Source organism: Etheostoma cragini, chromosome 12, assembly GCF_013103735.1.
Source record: "Etheostoma cragini isolate CJK2018 chromosome 12, CSU_Ecrag_1.0, whole genome shotgun sequence".
In the NCBI taxonomy this organism is placed as follows: domain Eukaryota; kingdom Metazoa; phylum Chordata; class Actinopteri; order Perciformes; family Percidae; genus Etheostoma; species Etheostoma cragini.
This window is the reverse complement of record NC_048418.1, coordinates 11,289,922-11,309,319: the sequence shown is the minus strand read 5'-3', so window position 1 is coordinate 11,309,319 and position 19,398 is coordinate 11,289,922. Positions and strand designations below refer to the sequence as shown.

The 19,398-nt window shown below is 40.0% G+C and overlaps 2 protein-coding genes across 4 annotated transcripts in view; one reads left to right on the top strand and one right to left on the bottom strand.

Annotated features, from left to right (window-relative positions):
• Positions 1-10,966, top strand: part of LOC117954062 (epidermal growth factor receptor substrate 15-like 1) — a 19,046-nt gene extending 8,080 nt beyond the window's left edge. For 2 of the 3 annotated variants that reach the window (XM_034887533.1, XM_034887532.1), the window contains 12 exons: positions 234-319; positions 1,071-1,143; positions 1,475-1,636; positions 1,824-2,021; positions 2,679-2,843; positions 3,068-3,176; positions 3,830-3,969; positions 4,536-4,569; positions 5,927-6,012; positions 6,238-6,301; positions 8,855-8,871; positions 9,310-10,966. In XM_034887533.1, the coding sequence (XP_034743424.1) occupies positions 234-319; positions 1,071-1,143; positions 1,475-1,636; positions 1,824-2,021; positions 2,679-2,843; positions 3,068-3,176; positions 3,830-3,969; positions 4,536-4,569; positions 5,927-6,012; positions 6,238-6,301; positions 8,855-8,871; positions 9,310-9,456 (1,281 nt within the window). In that variant the 3' untranslated portion in view covers positions 9,457-10,966. The remainder of the gene's footprint in view (positions 1-233; positions 320-1,070; positions 1,144-1,474; positions 1,637-1,823; positions 2,022-2,678; positions 2,844-3,067; positions 3,177-3,829; positions 3,970-4,535; positions 4,570-5,926; positions 6,013-6,237; positions 6,302-8,854; positions 8,872-9,309) is intronic. The other variant, XM_034887534.1, reaches the window with a different exon arrangement.
• A 1,216-nt stretch (positions 10,967-12,182) lies between these two features.
• On the bottom strand, positions 12,183-14,682 carry klf2b (Kruppel-like factor 2b). The gene is made up of 3 exons (XM_034887535.1): positions 14,335-14,682; positions 13,124-14,033; positions 12,183-12,988 (listed from the first exon to the last, which is right to left on the bottom strand). Exons 1-3 carry the CDS (start codon positions 14,404-14,406, stop codon positions 12,813-12,815), a joined length of 1,158 nt encoding a protein of 385 aa, XP_034743426.1. The 5' UTR covers positions 14,407-14,682; the 3' UTR covers positions 12,183-12,812.
• Positions 14,683-19,398: the final 4,716 nt, after the last annotated feature.

Genomic DNA, 19,398 nt, shown 5'->3' with positions numbered 1-19,398 from the left:
CCCCCCACCTCCCCGAGCACCATTCATGTCCCTTCTGTTCTCTTTCACCCTCCTTTTTGTCCCCTTTGACTATTTGAACATTCTCTTCCTTGTCCACTCTTTTTTGCATCCATCTTGTCCATTTTCTTGTCCTAACTGCCTTCTTTCTCAATCACTTCATCCATCGTACATTTGTACCCAACTGTCCTTTTCTCTCGCCTCTCTCACTCGTCCGTCTTTGTCTCTTGCTTCAGGACAGCGGCAGCTCCACGGGGTCTGGCGAGCTGACGGGCATCAAAGAGCTGGATGACCTCGGCCAGGAAATAGCTCAGCTGCAAAAGTGAGCCGCTGAGTAGCAGGAGGATAGCTTTGTTTCTCTTTCTCTGAGAAAACGGAGGGTCGGTTGTAATGGGGTGATGTTTAGGTGTAAAGCTCTTTCAAACTCTTAAATATATATATATATATATATATATATATATATTTTTTTTTAATCAAATAACGTTATTCTTTATTTAACCAGGTGTTATTATTAGATAGTTTTCATTCTGAGATACTTAGCGGAGAAAGCAGTGTCAACATTGAGCCTTTCTCTGGGCCAGTCAGAGTATATTTTACAGTCGTTAAAATTCTGACTTCTTTTAGTGCTTCAACTCTAGTCACTAATGTCATGGAAAGAATACTGATCAAATGGTTGCAACAAATACCCCATGTTTCGTTAGTGTTTTCTCTTTGAAAATCCCTCCACATTACGTTTATGGCCGTATTAACAGACAACTATTAACCATTTATTTTTTAACCAATGCATGCTCAAGATTACTACAACAGGGCAGTTTATATAGTGCCAGGTAAACTGACCATAAAGTAGACTATATCTTTCATGCAATTTTGTATGTTTTTTTCATTTATGAAATTATGTGGGAAACCCCATCAGTCAAGCGTGTTAATGAGACACAAAAATAATTTAAAAATTTCACAGTTCCAAACTGGCACAGTTTTGTCTCTTTAAGCTATATGTTTTGCCAACAAAGGCTTCGGTGGGTAGTAAAAATACCTATTTTTTACTTTATTTGTCCTGTGTTGTTCATTTACAGAGAGAAATTCATTTTGGAGCAAGAGATCAGGGAAAAGGAAGAAACCATCAGACAGCAAAATAGTGAAGTTCAGGTAAGGCTGAGCAATTATTTAAGTCATCTGTTAAAGGTTAAATTTCTGTGAAATAGTGACTCATGAGTAACTAAGTCCATCTGAGAAGCCTGGAAACAATATGAAGTTCAGGGGTGCAGATATATGTTTGTAATTGACTGAAATTACATTTTTAAACAAAGCAAACTTATAAATCCATTAGGACCATTTTTTAAGTGTTATACGTTTTCAGATCCTCTCAAGAAGATTGTGAAGTTAATCACTATCATGTATAGATTCTGGTTGGAAAGTTGATAAAGCTGTACCATGCAAACACGTGTGTTTGTGTGTGTTTGTGTGTGGCGACCCTCAGGACATGCAGAATGGATTGGACAGGGAGAGCTGCAGCCTGAAGGACCTAGAGTCACAGAAGCAAGATGCCCAGGAACGTCTGGATGAGATGGACCAGCAGCACTCCAAGCTGGAGGGAATGCTCAATGACGTCAAGCAGAAGTGTCAGGAAGAGTCCCAAAGGGTTAGAGACTTGACTTATTGTTGGAACACAAAATGTTAAATTTTGTGTTATGCGTCTGGTGATATGGTAATGCGCATGCAGTTGTTATCTGGCTGTGGTGTAATGTTTTTGTGCCAAGCAGATGATAATAATACTGTAATTAACTATAGTTAATACCAATTCCCTTTTTTCTGCTTTCACCCTCCAGATCTCATCTCTGCAGAGCCAGATCCAGTCTCAGGAGACTGACCTCCACAGCCAGGAGGAAGAGCTGAGCCGCACCAAGACAGACCTGAGCCGGCTTCAGGAGGAGGAGGCCCTGCTTGAGCAAAGTCTGCTCACTGGTCGGGTCCAGCTGGACAGCATTACCAAATCGCTCAAAACCACTCAGGAAGAGATCAACCAGGTCAGTGCAGACAAAGTAACTACAGGTTACATAAGGATGTTCTGCCACTTTTGAAGCAATAAGCTCTCTGATCAACTTAGTATTGAAATTAATAGGGTTTTAGAGGAAGATGAACAAATTAATCTCTAGATATCCAATCATAAGACTGACTTCCTTGCGGGGGTAGAAACGTGTGTATGTTTATGTTTTCCCATCTGTGGAATTTTGACTATTTACTTTTACTTTTACCTCCATCACCGGTATGCTAAAGTATTTAGCCTACTCTGAGCCACACATATTCAAAGCATTTTATTGATTTTATCAATTTACTGGTAATCATTATTTACCACTTATGTATTTAGCTAAAAATCAAGTGCATTCCTCAATCTGCTGAAGACTTGACTTTTGAGTTGCCTGTTTTTTAACTCTTAGCCAAGCCAAATCAGTGACAGATTAGACTTCTGCTCAATAAACCGCTATTCAGGTAATAGTGTGCGAATTCTACTTTTTCTTTGAAAATACTTTTTTTATTTGAAAATGTGACTTGACATAGTGGCTTATCCGTTTCTGCCAGGTGGGAAATTCTCCAGTGTTGAGCAGCTCTGACAACTATACAGTGAAGAAAATCCAATCAGTGTGTGTGTTATGGAATCAGATATGGTCATTTTGTTTTTTAAGGCACGCAGTAAGCTGTCGCTGATCCAAGACAGCCAAAAGGAGATGACCAAGACCATTGAGCAGTACAACAGCGCTTTGAGCGACATCAACGGAGGAAACTTCAGCAACCTGCCGGATTTAAGTGAAGGGTTTGCTGAGAAGGAGAATGGAGGTTTCAGAAGTGTGGTGAGGAGATCATGAATATATCCTTCTTTTCACCACAAGTATTTAGCCCTCTAAACTTGATTTGCCTTTGCTTCTAATGTGGAGTACCTTTCTTATCAACAACTCTCAAAGTGCCTGTTTAAATCATCAGTCTATTGCTGAATTATACTGTATGTAAGTGCATAGTCAAGACTTAACTGTAAGCAAATGTATTAATGTGTTTGCTCTCTGGATTAATTCTTTAGGATGACTCTTTCAAGTCAAAGATAGCCATGTTCAACAACAGCAGTGCTAAGGAGCCTCCAGCGGACCCCTTCCAGACAGAGGACCCCTTCAAGTCCGATCCCTTTCTAGGTCTGAATAACTTGTTGTATCCTTTTTTTATTTATTTTTATTTATTTTTATTTTTACATTTTGCAGAAAAAAAACGTATATGTGTGGCACAATTTGAGCCTATGTCGTATCTTTTTTTATATACTCTTGTATTTCTGTGAGGGCCAACAATGTTCCCTGCTCTGCCAGCTGTTCACCTGCAGTAATTTTACATCTGCATTTTTATGACCTATAACATTAATTTGCCACAACAAAAGGAAGACACACCATGATAAAGGATGAATAAAAGTTATCAAACCAAATAGAGTAAATGAAAGCGCCAATTAAGGATTATTAAAATGTGGGGTGGATGTCCGTATAGTCAGTGGCGTAAGTGTGCATGATTGAGTAATGACTGGCTGCCTTTGAAAAAATCTGGGTCGAGTTATTAAGACTTGCAGTGGCTATTAATGGTAGCTTTGCTATTTGAAAATTGCATTGTAGATGCCAAATTGTGGAGTTTTTTATTTTTTTATTTCTGTTGTATGTTCCAGTTTGATTGATTGCATGCTGTGGAAACCATTAAGAAAGCTTAGAAAGCAAGAAGATTATTTCTTCTTAGAAGCTGCAGATGACTGGAGCCCATACCCAGCCATCCTATTGGCTCTCTTCTTACTGTCGTGTCCTTTTTCTAGATCCATTTGGAGGAGATCCTTTCAAAGAAAGCGACCCCTTCAAAGGCAACTTAACTGAAGATTTCTTTCAGAGAACGGACAAGTCTAACCTGTTTGGATCGTCGGACCCCTTCAGTAGAAAACCCACACCACCAGCCAAGGTATCAAACACCTCTTCTTTTGCCTTCCAGATAGATAGATAGATGGATAGATGGATAGATAGATGGATATTTATTGATCGATCCCAAAAAATGGGAAATTACAGTGTTACAACAGCACACAAAATATACATACATACAATATACATGAAATAATAATAAAATATAAGACTATAAGAACAAATATTTAAATATATACAAGATGGGTAAAACAAAATGTGCAACTGCTTAAATAATATGCTAAATGTTTGCTAAAATGCAAATGAACCAATCGTGTGTTGGAAGTCTTTTCTATGCAATATGACTTGGGAAAATCAATGCTCTTTTGCCGAAAGTTCAAAAATAAAATGTCCTCCTTTGTGTACTGTATAAAGGACCTGTTATAGTTGTCAGTGCAGATAGAAACAATCTCTGGCATGTCTTCACTATTGTAGATTCCTGGAATAGCAAACCAGCAAGGAGAGATTTCTTGTGGTTACACTGATGTGGTCATTTTGTATGTATTTTAATCAATTTCTTTAAAATTGGTTACTTACTGTACTTGTGCTTTGTTTCTTTGTTTTTCTCAGCCAAACGCCCTCACAGCTAACAGCCCAAAACCAGGTACGTTGCTGGTCTCGAGCACCAGAGGATTGCAATACATAGAGAGATTTTACTCTGGGTCTTCTCAGTTTTAAATGTTAAGATTAACCTAGGGTAGCATTTGTCTGTGCCAAAACACTTAGTTGTTTCTGGACTTCTTGCCTTTGTAAAGTCATAAAGTTTCTCAGGTTTGCTTTTATTGTGTTTAAAGTTTTCTATAGTGTAGTATAAACTTTGCTTACAAAATTAAAACAGGTTGTCAAATATTCAGTGCTTTTATTTGTTCTTTTCAGTCATTTTGAAGATATAGGTTGTATATTTTCCTCAATATACCATACTGTATGTTGGCTTTTAATCACTTTGTCAAAACAAATAAATATGTTAAGTCATCTCTGTACTATATGTATGTGCAGATTTCCCAGAATGTGACTCTATTAACTGACATCTAAACAGGAAAGAACGTTCTAGTTGTGAAATAAGTCTCAAAGGTTCATTCTTTGCCATTCTGGGTGACGTGTTAGATTTAGATTTTATTTTTGGTAGCATCAGGGGCAAACAATTTTTACTCACTTGTGGCTACAATTTTCCTGTGGTTTAGGGCTATTTTTAGTTGAGTACCTACACATTTAACTACTGGCCAACTAAAAATACTCCCCCTACCCTGGAAAAACAGGAGGCTCGCAGGAGCCAAACATAACAGAAACTCTGTAACTGCTGGTCCTGCTCTACTAGAATATACTGCCACTCCTTTAACCAGTTCTCAGTTCTACCTGTGTCCTGTCTTTACATCTGCAGCCATTGAACTGCTCTGCCTCATTCGGTACGGAAGTTGTTTTAAGTTAGTGGCTACCTCTGGTCGATGCTCTGCCGTGCTACACACGTTCAGAAGAACACAGAGGCAACTGTGGACCTGAGCTGAGTTACTGTGCATAAAAGAAAACACTGCGTACTTCACATGAATGGGGTCTCTTGTGGTTGCACACTCACAACAAACATATTCTATTACAATGTTTTGTTTTTTCACTGTAACCATCTGCAGTTTGCTGTTTTTTTCATTAAGCGGCATACCACTGAGCTTCAAAACAACACAGGCACAGTTCTGGTTAACAGTACACCAACTGACGCCTTTAATTAGCTGATCAGATGCATACGTCAGGTTAAACAAATCTCTGCCTTCTAGGTTTTTTGCGAAATGTCATGGAAAATTAAACGGTCATGCCACATTCCCCTCTCTGAAAATAGCATGCATTCAGCATAAGCAAGATGCTGAGATGATTTTTGAATGTGTGGTCTGGGGCTGAACCTTATTACAGTTTCTGGCTCTTTCCATAAGTGTATTCAAATGTTCCAAATGCATTTCAATGTACTCTTGTCACAGATGTGTTTGGGACAGTGAGCCCCTTTGGAAGCGACTCTTTTGGAAACAAGGGTGGTGGATTTGCCGACTTTAGTCAGATGTCAAAGGTAAGCTCTGGAGACTCTTAAAGTTCTGAATCAGTCTAAATCATCATTTTCCACTAGTGCTATAGAACGTTGTGTTGTTGACTCTACGGTCATCATGGATGAGTTCCAATTTTTCTGGCAATTTATCACATTTAGGAAGTCTTTCTAGTATATGGCCAGAGGCTTTAGATTTTGGCCGCCATTTCTGCATCACAAGTCTTTTCCCGTGTGTGTGTGTGTGTACAGAAGTTGGACAACCCCGTTCCCCCATCAAAGAAGAATGTGCCTAACCGTCCTGCACCCCCCTATGGTAAGGTGTGTGTGTGTGTGTGTGTGTGTGTGTGTGTGTGTGTGTGTGTGTGTGTGTGTGTGTGTGTGTGTGTGTGTGTGTGTGTGTGTGTGTGTGTGTGTGTGTGTGTGTGTGTGTGTGTGTGTGTGTGTGTGTGTGTGTGTGTGTGTGTGTGTGTGTGTGTGTGTGTGTGTGTGTGTGTGTGTGTGTGTGTGTGTGTGTGTGTGTGTGAGCTTTATTTTGACATTAATGATTTAATGATGTTCATAATGATAATCTTACGTTAAAATAAATAGTTCATCATGCCAGTATTGTCTGTACTAGATTTTTGCAGCAACAATTGTGCAGTGTTTATTGTGATTGACTGTTGTCCTACTAGAAAGGCATTTTTGTGCCCTGATCGCTTGTGGAAAAAAAAACAAAAAACTTCCCTGTTGAGTTTGGAAGGTGCAGAGAACACAGTTGATTCTTTTAAAGTTGTAAACAGTAAAGCTGTTGGTAGAGGTACAATAGTACTATGAGTTTACAGAGTAACGTGCTTATTAGTAGAGTTGCAAAGATTAATCGATTAGTTGTAACCTTTTAAATTAATTGCCAGCTATTTCGATAATCGATAAGTCAGTTTGAGTCATTTTTTTAAGACTAAAGTAAAAATTCTTTGATTCCAGCTTGTGAATATTAATTTTTTAGTTTCTTCTCTCCTCTGTGAAAGTAACCTGAATATCTTTGAGTTGTAGACAAAACAAGATATTTGAGGGTGCCATCTTGGGTGTTTGGGAAACACTGATCCACATTTCTCAACCTTTTCTGACATTTGATAGAACAAAAAACTAATCGAGAAAATAATCAACAGTTTAATCGACTATGAAAATAATAACCAGTTGCAGCCCTACTCGTTAGTGTTATTAAGACAGCAACAGTTGAATCAGCCCGTGTTAAGTTATACTTATATAATAGTTTTATTAGATTGACTGTTGTACTTTTCATTGCCTTGGAGCATTCAGCCTCATGTTTTATCTTGGTTTAAAATGTATAAGTCACACGCTACCCACAGGCCATGCCCACAACATGCCGCTGTGATCTTGCACTTATTCCTTTAGCAGAAGCCACAGCGTGAGAAAGTTGGTGTTCCCCTTTGCTTTACCACACACAGAAGGGTAGAGATAAGTGGCCACGGTTAGCCAGCAAGCTTGCCCCAGAGATGTACCTCATACGATGTGGGGAAGTGAGAAGTCCACATTTAGTTTGGTTATTTAAAACTGAAATTTCTACAGTTTGCTCTTTATCAGATAGTGGAGCTTTTGTTAGCATAAATAGTGTGATAGTGTGACATTGGTGCACAAATTTCGAGAAATGAATAATTATGGCCACATTATAATACCGTCAATATAGGCAATGTGTTCAAAGCCTACAGAAGACAAGGGTGTGTCCTTCTTTTACAATTATGTGTTCTAAAAAGCTGTGACACTGCTTGTTGAGCTTCAGTGCATCAGTGAACTGCACTAAAAAATGTGGTTAACACCTTTTTTTGAACCAATATCTTTCTCCCCTGGTTGATTAGTCTGCATGCCATGAGCTTAAAGCTGTGTGCTTCCTGTACAATTTAGCAACACAATATCGCGCAAATGTCTTCAAGGTGTGAGCTGATTTTCCCAAGGGGCTACCTGTTGTTGGCTTCTGAAGAAGCGTTGTCTTACATGGCTTTCGTGTTCATTACAACCAGGTCTGCTCAGTTTGAGCACATCAGAGCCGTCCCAGTTTGCTGCTCAGCAGACAGTAAAGCCTCTTTTGTTACGACACACTCAAGTAAAGCGTTCTGTCTCGTGGGTTTTGCAGGTTTTGGCTCTGTAATTGTAGTTGACTTACAGTTTTCGGCTGTCTACATGAGCTGCCAATCTCATAATCTTACTCTTCAGATTGTAGGGCTGAAGGCTCAGAGGTGTCAGCTCTCTGTCAATGGGCCTCCTTCTTTTAACTTCCCTTCACACAGTTATATTAGCAATTGACCTCCATGCTAACTAACTAACAACTGACAGAATATCAGAGAGCATGCAAATGCTCTGTGTGGAAAGAAATTAAATGTTGGTATGAGTGACTTGGACAGTCCTCGTATCTGTCTCTGCCTGGTAAAGGGGCTTTTGCGTGCTTGCTGTCGTCTCTGGCGTGCTTGCTGTCGTCTCTGGCTTTTGGCAGGAAGTCAGGTTTTATACAGTTTTAGTGAGCAAGTTGGTGAACCTGCCTGGTCAGGTAGCACTCAAGGAGCCTTTTTCAAGTTTTGAAGAACAAGCTAAAGGTTTATGTACTGTCAAAGCATGATATGCCTTGAAGCAGAACACAACAGAGTAAATCTGCCTCTTTGTCCTACATCCGCTTCTTTGCCATCCTGTGTATCCTGACGGCAGAGCGTGCTCTCAAGTGGAGAGAAGGCGCATGGCAGGCTTTGGTGTCTTGTTTGTATCATTTTTGACATTACATGAATTTATTGTAACTTTCATGCCAGCATGAAAGTTGTGAAAAGGATTTGTGTGTGTTTTTATCTCGAGCTCTGTGTTGTAATTTTTGTTTTTCTCCCAGGATCTGAATTTGTCAAGGTAAGACTGTACAAGGGCGTGGTGGTCAATCCTTTGCATGCAAAATACCTGTCCGCACGGCATAATCTGAGTATGGGGATTAATGAGCAGCACAATTATTTTTAAATCCCCAGTCACACTGATCCAAGCGGTAATTTATTGCACTAGAATGTCACTGTGTATGGTGTAGGAAGCTTCTAGTGTTGCTGTCTTGGCTTTTTTGTAACGTCCGAGTGAAATATAAATGTGTGTATTTGTGCAGTTATTTCAAATCATTTCAGTTATGTTCGACATAGATTTTGAGATTCTGCCTAACTAGAAACATTTGATTTTGAATTTGCACACACCCTTCATTTTTGCATCTTGCTTTCGCTCAATGACTTCTGTCTATTTATGCTGACAACTTAGCCTGCATCTCTGCATATTTGTCCACATCTAATGTTTGTTTCTCTGCTCTAGTTTGGAAGTGAGAGCCAGAAGCTGGAGTGGGTCAAGCAGGAGAGCAAGCGTGAGGAGCAGGAGAGGCTGCGGAGGCTGCAGCTCCAGGAGCAGCAGGACCTGGAACTGGCCCTCGCTCTCAGCAGGGCCGATATGCCCAGCATCTGATCAGCCATGTCCTACCACATCTTTTTGTCTTCTTGCTTCTGCCTTACAGTCTTCTGTCCGCGGGCACAAGACAACAGCACCAACACTGACTTGCAGCCCCTGTTACCAATTTGTGTAATGGACCAGTGTGTCTCTAGCCATGACTGGATTTGAGTCAAACAACTCCACATTTAGCAGCCAGTTATGGTTCATTGCTCCCAAACTACATGACAACTATAATCAAGGACAATACGGAGCCACTTGATTTAAGCCTGGCTTCATCCTGCAAGAACATAGGGATTTAACGCAACCCGAACCAGCAGGGTACTCCACTACAACCGACTTCTAGCTCCATATTTTGTGATGGCTAATCACCCTGCCTTACCCAAAAGCCTTTCTGTTGGAAGTACAAATTAACTTGTTTTATTTATATGCAAATGCATGAGTCTGTGGTGTATGAAGTATGTGTTTAATGCACTGTATAAACTGTTTTATATAACCTTTAATTAATATTAGAAAAAAGAAAAGAAATTTGTATGGAAAGTCAAACCAGATATGCCAACTACTCTGTTGGCCTTATGATTGAGTTTGTCCCATTTTAATTTTTTTTTTTTTTTTTTCTTTTTAAAGAAACTTCTTTATATACTGTAAATATTAGTTAGATGAGGGTTTTATGTGCAAGCACTGGAACAAAAACAAAGCTTAGTGATCAGATTGTCCATTGCGTGCTTTTGGTTTTTATTTTAATGTTACAACTGTTTCTTACCATTTATGGCTGCTTATGAAATATTTATGGCCTTGAAGTACAAGGAGTATTGAAGAAATATTTTAAACCCTCAAATGGGATCTATATGTCAAAGTAGAAATATGTTTGGGAATCCCTGCCACGCATTTCAGTCCTAACATAGCTTTGGTTGAATACGATGAAGCCCCATATTAGTGGTCGCATCTTGCAATTACAATATTTAAGATGCTAATAATAATCATTGAGGTCTTCCTTTTTTCTTTTCTTTTTAAACACAATTCAGTCCACTTGCAGCGCTGTTGAACCATCCCTCTTATAGCAACAGCTTGGGCTTGTCAGATTGTTTATCATTGCCTTGTTGTTACGTCCAAACAACTTGCACTCCCACACAACTTTAAGCCTCTATAAAATGGAAGTTGTATGAACCTACACTGTTAATACTGGTGCTGTTTTATGTTTTTTACTCATTCACACTACCATTGATCCACAGTGACATCTGCTTCCAATTTTTTTGCTTTTCTCTCAAAATTCAAAGTAACCGATTGATCTGTCTTTTTCTGGGAAGTGTTTCTGTTCATTCTTATAATCCATTTGGGCAACATTTGTTAAAATGACTTAAAATATTGCAATCTTGTAATTATATTACACTAATCAGGTTTATTTGGCACATAATGTATGCACTGTATATTTCAGAGCTTACTGAACATGTACAGAGTGAAAATGCCTTATTTATCAACATATCAACATGTAATGTTGCACAGTATGTATGTGGTTATAAAAATCTCTGTAGATAATGACTTCATTGAATAAAAGTAATTTTTGACATTCCTGGAACAAGGTAAGTCTTGCCTTTTAAATTAGATTTTGTAGCTGCAAAAAGACCTGTCGCAGCAGATCATAGTTCATAAAATAAATGTATCAGCGATAAATATAGATGTTATGTACTCTAGGTGGACTCGAGGAATAGTAGCTCAGCAATGCACAGATAGGACGTGTTATAAAGGAAGGAAATAGGGAGCTCTACGCTTAGGACTTAAACTGATGCTTTGATAAAATGTACATTACAGAGGTGTTCTAACATGGATCTAAGGGGGACTGTTTTTTATCTTGCATTGATATTAGAAACAAAAAAAGTGAAATGAGAGTGATACATTTGCATCTCCCATTGCAGATATTTTTGACCTAATGCGTACTTCCTCTTTTCCTTCATGATCAACACATCTAAATCATATTTTGTGTGTTTGTTTTATTCTGGGGGAATTGGAGCTATAAGAAAACAACTGTGTAAGTTTGTGATGCCAGTTTTGATTAATTGTGTGATCTTAACAAGTTAAAGTTTTTAAACAGTTACAATGAAACAAAAGTATTGTGTCAATCACCAACCACATATTGGAAGAACGTTTAATATTTATCTACTTTATAAAATGCCTTCCGGCTTTGAGACTACTCAATACAGTCTTTGATGCGGGAGAAACAAATACTCACTGACACCATGCAGACATAATATCCATGAACTCAGATACTTTGAAACTGTAGTGCAGAGTGACTCTGTGTAATTGTAGTATTAAGGCCCTTTGATGTCCTGCTATAATTTCTACCCATCAGAAAGGGAGTCTAAGGGCTCCCCTGATGAGGGTTTGCTGTGCCCCTCTGTCCAGACGGCTGCTGGCTCAGTCTGTAATTATGGAAATGGAGTGTTTGTATTTATAGGCTAAGCCCACAAGCAACTGCCGTTCTCTGTCTTGCAGCTGCAAAACATCACAGTGGAAATCAAGTGCCTAGGTTTCAAAATTAAAGTGGGTATACAATGGCAACATATATAACCTATTTAGTGTAACTGATCCGATGGTCTGCACGCCTGCTGCACTTACTTAGTCTGGTTGTAAGCACAGTATGAAACCTGTTGTTGAGTGGGTGGATGCGGTTTAAGAAACTACATGTGTGAACAAGGTATCTATAATGACAGACATGCATGAAAAGTAAAGAGTTCCCCAGTCAAAAGTTCAATTTCATTGTTTTTAATATTTACAATAAATATACATTTTACAGTATAAAACCATGTACATATTTATATAAATCTAAGTGAAAAATAATGCACAGGACATCAAGCCCTTATAGTGAACAGAGGGGTTGGATCCAAGAGTTTCACACAAGAGGAGACATCAACTCCAAGAAGAAAAAAAAGACTAAAATAAAGCAGTTTAGGCCATTTAGACATTGAGGCAGTTTAAATAAAACCTTGTCTCTTACATGTCACCCCTGTCAATAAGAACATGGTCTATTTTTTGGCCATATCGTTCTGTCACTAAGAGTTTTACAGTAGCACAGTCATAGAAAGGCACTTTTGTGTCAAACACAGCGTTCCAGTTCTGTCAAAGAAGACTAGTATATACAGGGCCAGCCCCTTCTTGGTCTGCCTGCTCTAAAGCAAACAAAGCTTTTCCAAAGCTTTTATTGAACCAAAGTAGTACCAGCTACGTTATTAGAGAATAATAACACACTTTTCAATTCAATATTATATATAAAAAAGACTTTGGTCATGTGAGCAATTTAAATAAAAAATACATCAGTTGAATCACAATATTTAAAAAAAAAAAAACTCCGTGAACCCCAAGTCCTTATGTATGCTCCTTCACATGTGTCTCTTCATGTGAAGTGCCAGGTGGTCAGACCTGGAAAAGGCGCGTTCACAAAGGTGGCACTGGAAGGGCCTGTGTCCGGTGTGTTTGCGGAAATGACGAGTCAGCTCATCGGAGCGGGCGAATTTCCATCCACAGCCTTCCCAGTTGCAGTGATACGGCTTCTCACCTGCGTGGACAAAGAAACGGTGGATTATTAGTCCGTGCAAAAAAATGGAAACATGGCTTTGAGCTTTTTATGTACGTGCGTAATTGCGCACAGATGTAATCGTATTTATCATGATGGATATGGGCTCAAACTTACCGGTGTGAGTTCGGAGATGTGCCTTCAGGTGTGAGCTCTTGGTGTAGGTTTTTCCGCAGCCAGCGTAGCTGCAGGTGTGCGTCGCTGTGCGCTTCCGCGGCCATGTGCGCCGTCCTCTCTTAGGTTTGGACTCCAGCAGCTCGAGAGGAGAGGAGGGCGGTGTGAGTATCACCCTCTGCGCGCCTGGCTGCAGACTCAGACTTTCATCGTACATGCCAAAGGCAGAATGCGGAGCGTGGTAGGGCATCTGCATCTGTGGAGCCTGAGGGTGGTGCGGGAAAGCCGCGGGTGTGTGATACTTGTGTGAGAAGTTCATAGGCTGGCACATCTGTGCCTGGCAGTCCGAAGCTCCCTGCTCATCGGGACTGAGAGGCGGGGTCATGTTGCTGGCCGCCCGCGGGGAGATGGCCACTCGGGGCTGCTCGAAGGACATCATGCATGAAACGTTCCCTTCTTGCTTGATTTTGCTGCAGCTTTGGGGCACCATGCCCATAACGGGGCCGTAGCCGTCCATGGGTGGCTCCACTTTGATGTCCTGGCGGGGAAAATTTGCCGTATTTACATAAAATCTCCCCTGGACGCAGGGGTTGCGCGTTATGCCATAGTTGTTGGTTCCTTCGGAGCGGAGCAACTCTGTCATGAGGCTGGCGCCGTACGGGGGCGGTGGGGAGCGGTGGTCGTCTGCTGGATAGGGTGGCACGGAGTTTCCAATCGTGTACATGCTGGGGTCAGTTGTGCCCACAAATTCCGCTATGCTGTCTGAGCCAGTCGTGTTGGCGAGAATAAAATCCAGATCCAAATAATTACTCAGATCCTCGTCGTCCCTTTTGCTGTGATTGTCAAGGCTGTGTACCATTTCAAGCATGGAGCAGCTGGTGGAGACTAGTTTGTCCACATCTCCTTTCCATCTCTATAAGAATAAAATATATATTATTAGATATGATAAATACGATGTTTATGTTACATTGCAGGTGATATCCAACTGGACACGTAATTCTACCTAATATTGAGCTTCTTTTTCTTTAAATAAAGAAATAAGTTAGTTGTTTTTGTTTTCCTAAAGAAAATAAATGAGTTCAAACTTCTTTGTAAGACATTTGTCCTTCCATTATTATTAAAACAGGTGAAACAAAGGGACGCATTGGCTACCTAATCCAACTCAAACATATCCACAGATTTTAAAACATAATACAAGATGGTTTTTAACTTACGTTTTCCCATGTTTTTTCTTTTTGGTTTGAGAAGGTAGAAAATGACGGTAGCATCACTCCAGATAAGGCCATTGTTAGGTGAAATAATAACTATTTCTTGTCAAATTCGTGTTGAGTGTTGCTGCAGCCGCACCAGAGTCCGTGCGTCTATTTCACTCTCGATCTCCACAGCTGCGCTCTAAAGACATGAACAAGTTTAAAAGTGGAAGGAGGTCCTCCAAACCTTATAACTCTCTAGCCCGAGTACGCCTGGCCAATTGTGAGAGCTCAGGAAACAACGTAAAGTTTGGTAAATTTAGCTCTTTATAAAGCGGCTCGTGCAGGCAACTGGGCTCAGTGCTCTGTATGACAGGCGATGCAGCGCAGAGGAGCCTATAAAGTGTAGGACCTCCCCCACAGGCTGACGCAGACAAAGACCCACCCACCTGAGAAATGGGTGGCTGGAGTCGGAAAAAAGTTGCAGGCAAATTGCAAACACACGAGCAATAGCAATAGCAACCATGGATACTTACGTAATATGCTGAAGAGTACAATCCTAATTACAGAAACTGCTGGAGGCCATTCAGCACTAGAAGATTAATACAAGGCTGTCAGGACTTCAGCTAATCACCAGAACAAAACACGAGATATGGATTTTTTGATGAACATTAATACAAATATACGTTTAGAGTAGTAGGATAAAACTCATGAAAGACACAGAACTAAGATATATATTCCATATATTCTAATAACAAGCATTGGGGATCATGGCACTGACGTCTAATAGAACTTGAATCACTGCAAACACAAATGTCCCAAAACATCCCAAAACATATTGGATTCGACAAATTTGGTTAAGTCCCTTGTGATTGTGTAATTTAATTCATGGCTTAAAACACGTTTATGTCATTCTTTCTTTCTTGTATTTCTTTTTTCTGTCCATTAAATAGCCTAACAATTCTACATTCTGCACCTTCAAACTTTCCAACTAGTTCGTCTGTGCAGCTGCCTCCACCTGTTTGGCGCGTCTCGCTCTCGGCTCATTATCATTAATGGAGATAGTTTTTGTCCTCTCACAGCAGGCTTGTCCAAACAGGCGCCAGGCTCGTCTGAAACGGTTTTCACGGCTTTTTAACGCTCTGACACACTCGTGATGTAAACATGATTTGAGGTAACGTCCCATTCAGCTGTTAATGACGGACGAGGGGGCTTCGGTGTCGATTGGAGTCAAATTTGCATCACAACTCTGGCCTGCTTGTTGCTGTTTCTGTTTCTGAGTGTTCTGACGCGGAGACAACCAGATTGTTTTCTCAGCAGGAACCCTTTGGCTCCAGAGGTCATTAGGCCAACTTTAACTCTGCACTTTGTATCATTTTTATATGGATTGTTACTTGATGTAAAATCACTCACATGGACTTAGATTTTAAGTCACCCTTACAAACAATGTGTGCATGCAATCCCAAATAAAAGACATATTTTAAATTAGAAATGAAGAGACCATTCACATATAGATCTACATATGTTTTATCAAATCCTACGATCACCTGAGGTGGAAGAAGTATGTAGGTACTTTTAAATAAAAGTAGCAATACAGAGTAATATAAAGAGAGTATTATAATTTTCACTTGAAAGTAAAAGTGTTATCAACAAAATGTAGTAGGTATCAAAAGTAAAATTACTTATAATGCCATCAGAATGACCCTGTTGGCTTGTATTTTTTTCTGATTGGATTACTTATAGTGATGCAGTCCCTTGAAAGCAGCCATTTATTTTGTTTTTACTTCATAATAATGTTGAGATAGTTTAATTTACTTAATATGTTTGACCTTAATCTGTCTTGGAACAAGTACTCCAAAATGTAAAATATTTACCACTTTGCGCAGTATAAAGTGGTATAATATGAAAGTACTGAAAGTGTAAGTACGTCAGAATTGTACTTATGGCACTTGAATAAATGAACTTATTTCCACCACAATGTGCTGTATGTAACTACACACATCATTTCATCCAAAGCCCCAGAGAGGGGAACCTTCCCCTCTCTGCAACAGGTGCAGTACAAAAAAGGTAAAAGTACTCAGTGTGATGAGAATCTGAGCAAACACAGAACAACTGAGCTCAGCGTCACATGACAGACACATTTCCTCTCATCAAGCTGTCATGTTCACCATAAACTCTGTCAGTGCAGCTGTGAGGTGTCCCCATCCTGATCCATGATCTTTGCTTGTGTGTTCAGTGGAAAGTGCGTCACGTGGAGTCCAGTAAGGCCGGAGAGGAAGTATGTTTTTAATGGCAGCGGAGGCTGAACCGCTGACCGCTGACTCTGACCTTGCTCTGTGCAGCAGGACTCCTCTGCTCTGCTACCAGTGAGAGTGCTCTCACTTCCCCTCTTCCTCTGCTACCTTTAATGCTTTGTCATGTTACGTTTGGATTTAAGGAACTTTATTCACTGCTGACCTCTTGGTTCTAGTCATATCTCATAATTTGCTTAAAAAAAACCATTAAAAGCCTTTAACAGCATTTTCACTCTCTTGAGGCCATGTTGGAGTTTCTCAACTGTTCAACATCAGTAGCTTGAGTAGGGACCTCACTGATTTGAGATTGATTTTAAGCTTTTATCCAAAGGAATTTGCATTTTTATTTTGAGGTTCAGTGCCTCGCTTAAAGAAATAGTTTGACGTGTTTGGGAAATACTCTTATTTGCTTTTATTGCTGAGAGTTTGACATGAAGATCCATACTATTCTCATACCTTTGTGTTCAATAGGAAGCCACAGCCAGGAGACAATTAGCTTAGCATAAGGACTGGAGGCAGAGGGGGAAAAGCTAGCCTGGCTATGTCCAAACATAACAAAATCCACCTACCAGCACCTTGAAAGCTCACTAATTAACATGTATTTTGTTTGTTTAATCTGTACAAAAAAAAAAGTGTAAAAGTGGTAATTTGTGGTTTTATGGGTGCTTTACCGGTATGTGCTGGACGGGCGCAGTAACTTTAAAAGCTGTAGTTAGTATGAAAGCAAATAAGCGTGTTTCCCAAAATGTAGAACTACTCCTTCAAGCACACTTTGATATGTGGACAGGAGGAGTCAGGCACCAAGCATCAATCCCTTCTACAGTACCAACTGAGCCACAGCTGCTGTTCTTATGTTTAAGCAATCTTTTTTAGAAAGACAAGAAAGTTGAATTTGTTCCTGTATTCTACATTTGGAAATTACATAAATCAATACCACGTATCATACCTTTGTTTTTTTACTATTAATTAACATTTACTTAAAAATATTACAGACCAAACATGGAGATGGAGATCCTGACCAAAACCCACACCACAATCGAAGCTTGTCATATTTTCAGCCACGTTCACACACTCTCTCACTCATACTCATGACGCAGCCAGAACAGGTTCACAGGAGACTTGCATCAGAACTTCAAGACTTTACTAGACAACTCTGCACCTGGCGGATTAAAATGTCAGCCAGACGGAAATGAAATATTTGCACTTGAGTAGACTGAAATTGTGGAAAAATGTACACAGCTTGCTCTGCTCTGTGACATGCAGCAAAGGGATGAGAAGACAAGAAAAAAGCTGCAGTTGGCAAGTCTGGTGTTTTCCTGAAAGGAGTGCTCACTAATTGGCATGGTGTTTAGGAGACAGGTTTGTATTTCATTCTGATCCGTCACTTCCTGTGGAGAAGTGTACGTTCTCGAAGAGAGAATGTAATTTGGGCAAATTGGGCCAGGGTACAGGGCCTCACATACGATGGGTGGGACGCTCTTATGACTGCAGCAGCTCACGTAAAACATTTCTCAGTGGAGGTTTTTAGTTAGAGAGATTTGTTAAAAATTCATAAAGAAGTGGTGCTTAATTGCTGCCTGTAGGGAACTTCTCCTTTAGCTTGGCCCCTCCACAGAGAGGTCAGCGGTCAATCATAGGACAAACACCTCGGAGCTGTCTGACTTTCTCAGCAGAAGAGGCACCACTGACGTCATTGTATAAAAACAAGCGTGGATTGTTGATGACCGTTTCCATGGAAGCCTGTGAAAATCTTTTTCACTGAATTGACATTCACAGTGTCCCTTGTACCATTAGGCAACCCACAATGTCATTTCCCCATTGAAATTCTTGTACTATTAGTGCTACCTGACTAATCTATGCAGTTCAGTTACCAAGTTCTCAACAAGTTGTCAAGTTCTTAACGAGGCACAAAGACATTCCTGCCGCAGTGACAGCGAGACTAATTCCTTAAAAACATTTGGCTTTCTTAATGCACTTGACCGTGCAAAAACTTTCTCATGATGAACAACTGACAGTAAATTTGAGAATTTTAGGCATTCCTTATCTGTTTTAACCAAGATTATTTTAAGATTTTCTTTTTTGTTTTGACTTGCAACATCAGTTCTGTAAATCAGAAAAGATATCAGCCTACTGACAAACAGAACTTCCCAAGCCCACCCCACCCAAACACAGAAACAAGTGGGCTCAACAAAAATAAAAGTGGCTTTCCTAGAAATAAAGCAGCACAACAGAAAACGTACAAAAGCGTGACTTATACATAGAAATGAATGTGCCTCCACCTGATCCTTGAACTTCAACATTTATAAAAGAAATATTCATGCCCCACTTGAGCCCAATTCTTCAGGAGACCTTACATTCTCCTAAAATATAACATTTTGGACAGAATACAAACTGCACACTTGTGACGTATATTTGCTTCCAAAAGACAGCACAAAAAGTGGGTTATGTGGCTCATCATAAGATGTATGTCTCATATTTTCCATGATGAAACCTCATGTAGTTACATACAAGTTATTGGTCTGTTCAATCAGTGACATCTATGCTGGCACGCATCATGTCTGTGTCAGGTCTATAAGTGTTGCGTTACTGCAGTGAGCATTTGGACACATCGTCTCTGCCTCATGAGGCATACTCCATTCACATCCACGGAAAAACAGTCTGGAAGTGTGAGAGTTAGTGCCCGACCTGCACGGGACATCCTGACAGAGCCAGAGTCAGTGAGAGTTTGAGAGTGAGTGGGATCCTGCTCCGGGCTTATATACCCCAGTTATTTTTAACCGCCCACCCCTTGCTT

Excerpts from the sequence above, each read along its gene's own strand:
- klf2b (XM_034887535.1), bottom strand. The coding sequence starts at position 14,406 with ATGGCCTTATCTGGAGTGATGCTACCGTCATTTTCTACCTTCTCAAAC. Across the intron at positions 14,034-14,334 it reads AAGAAAAAACATGGGAAAAC|AGATGGAAAGGAGATGTGGA; the intron begins GTAAGTTAAAAA and ends TTATTCTTATAG. Across the intron at positions 12,989-13,123 it reads ACATCTCCGAACTCACACCG|GTGAGAAGCCGTATCACTGC; the intron begins GTAAGTTTGAGC and ends TTGTCCACGCAG.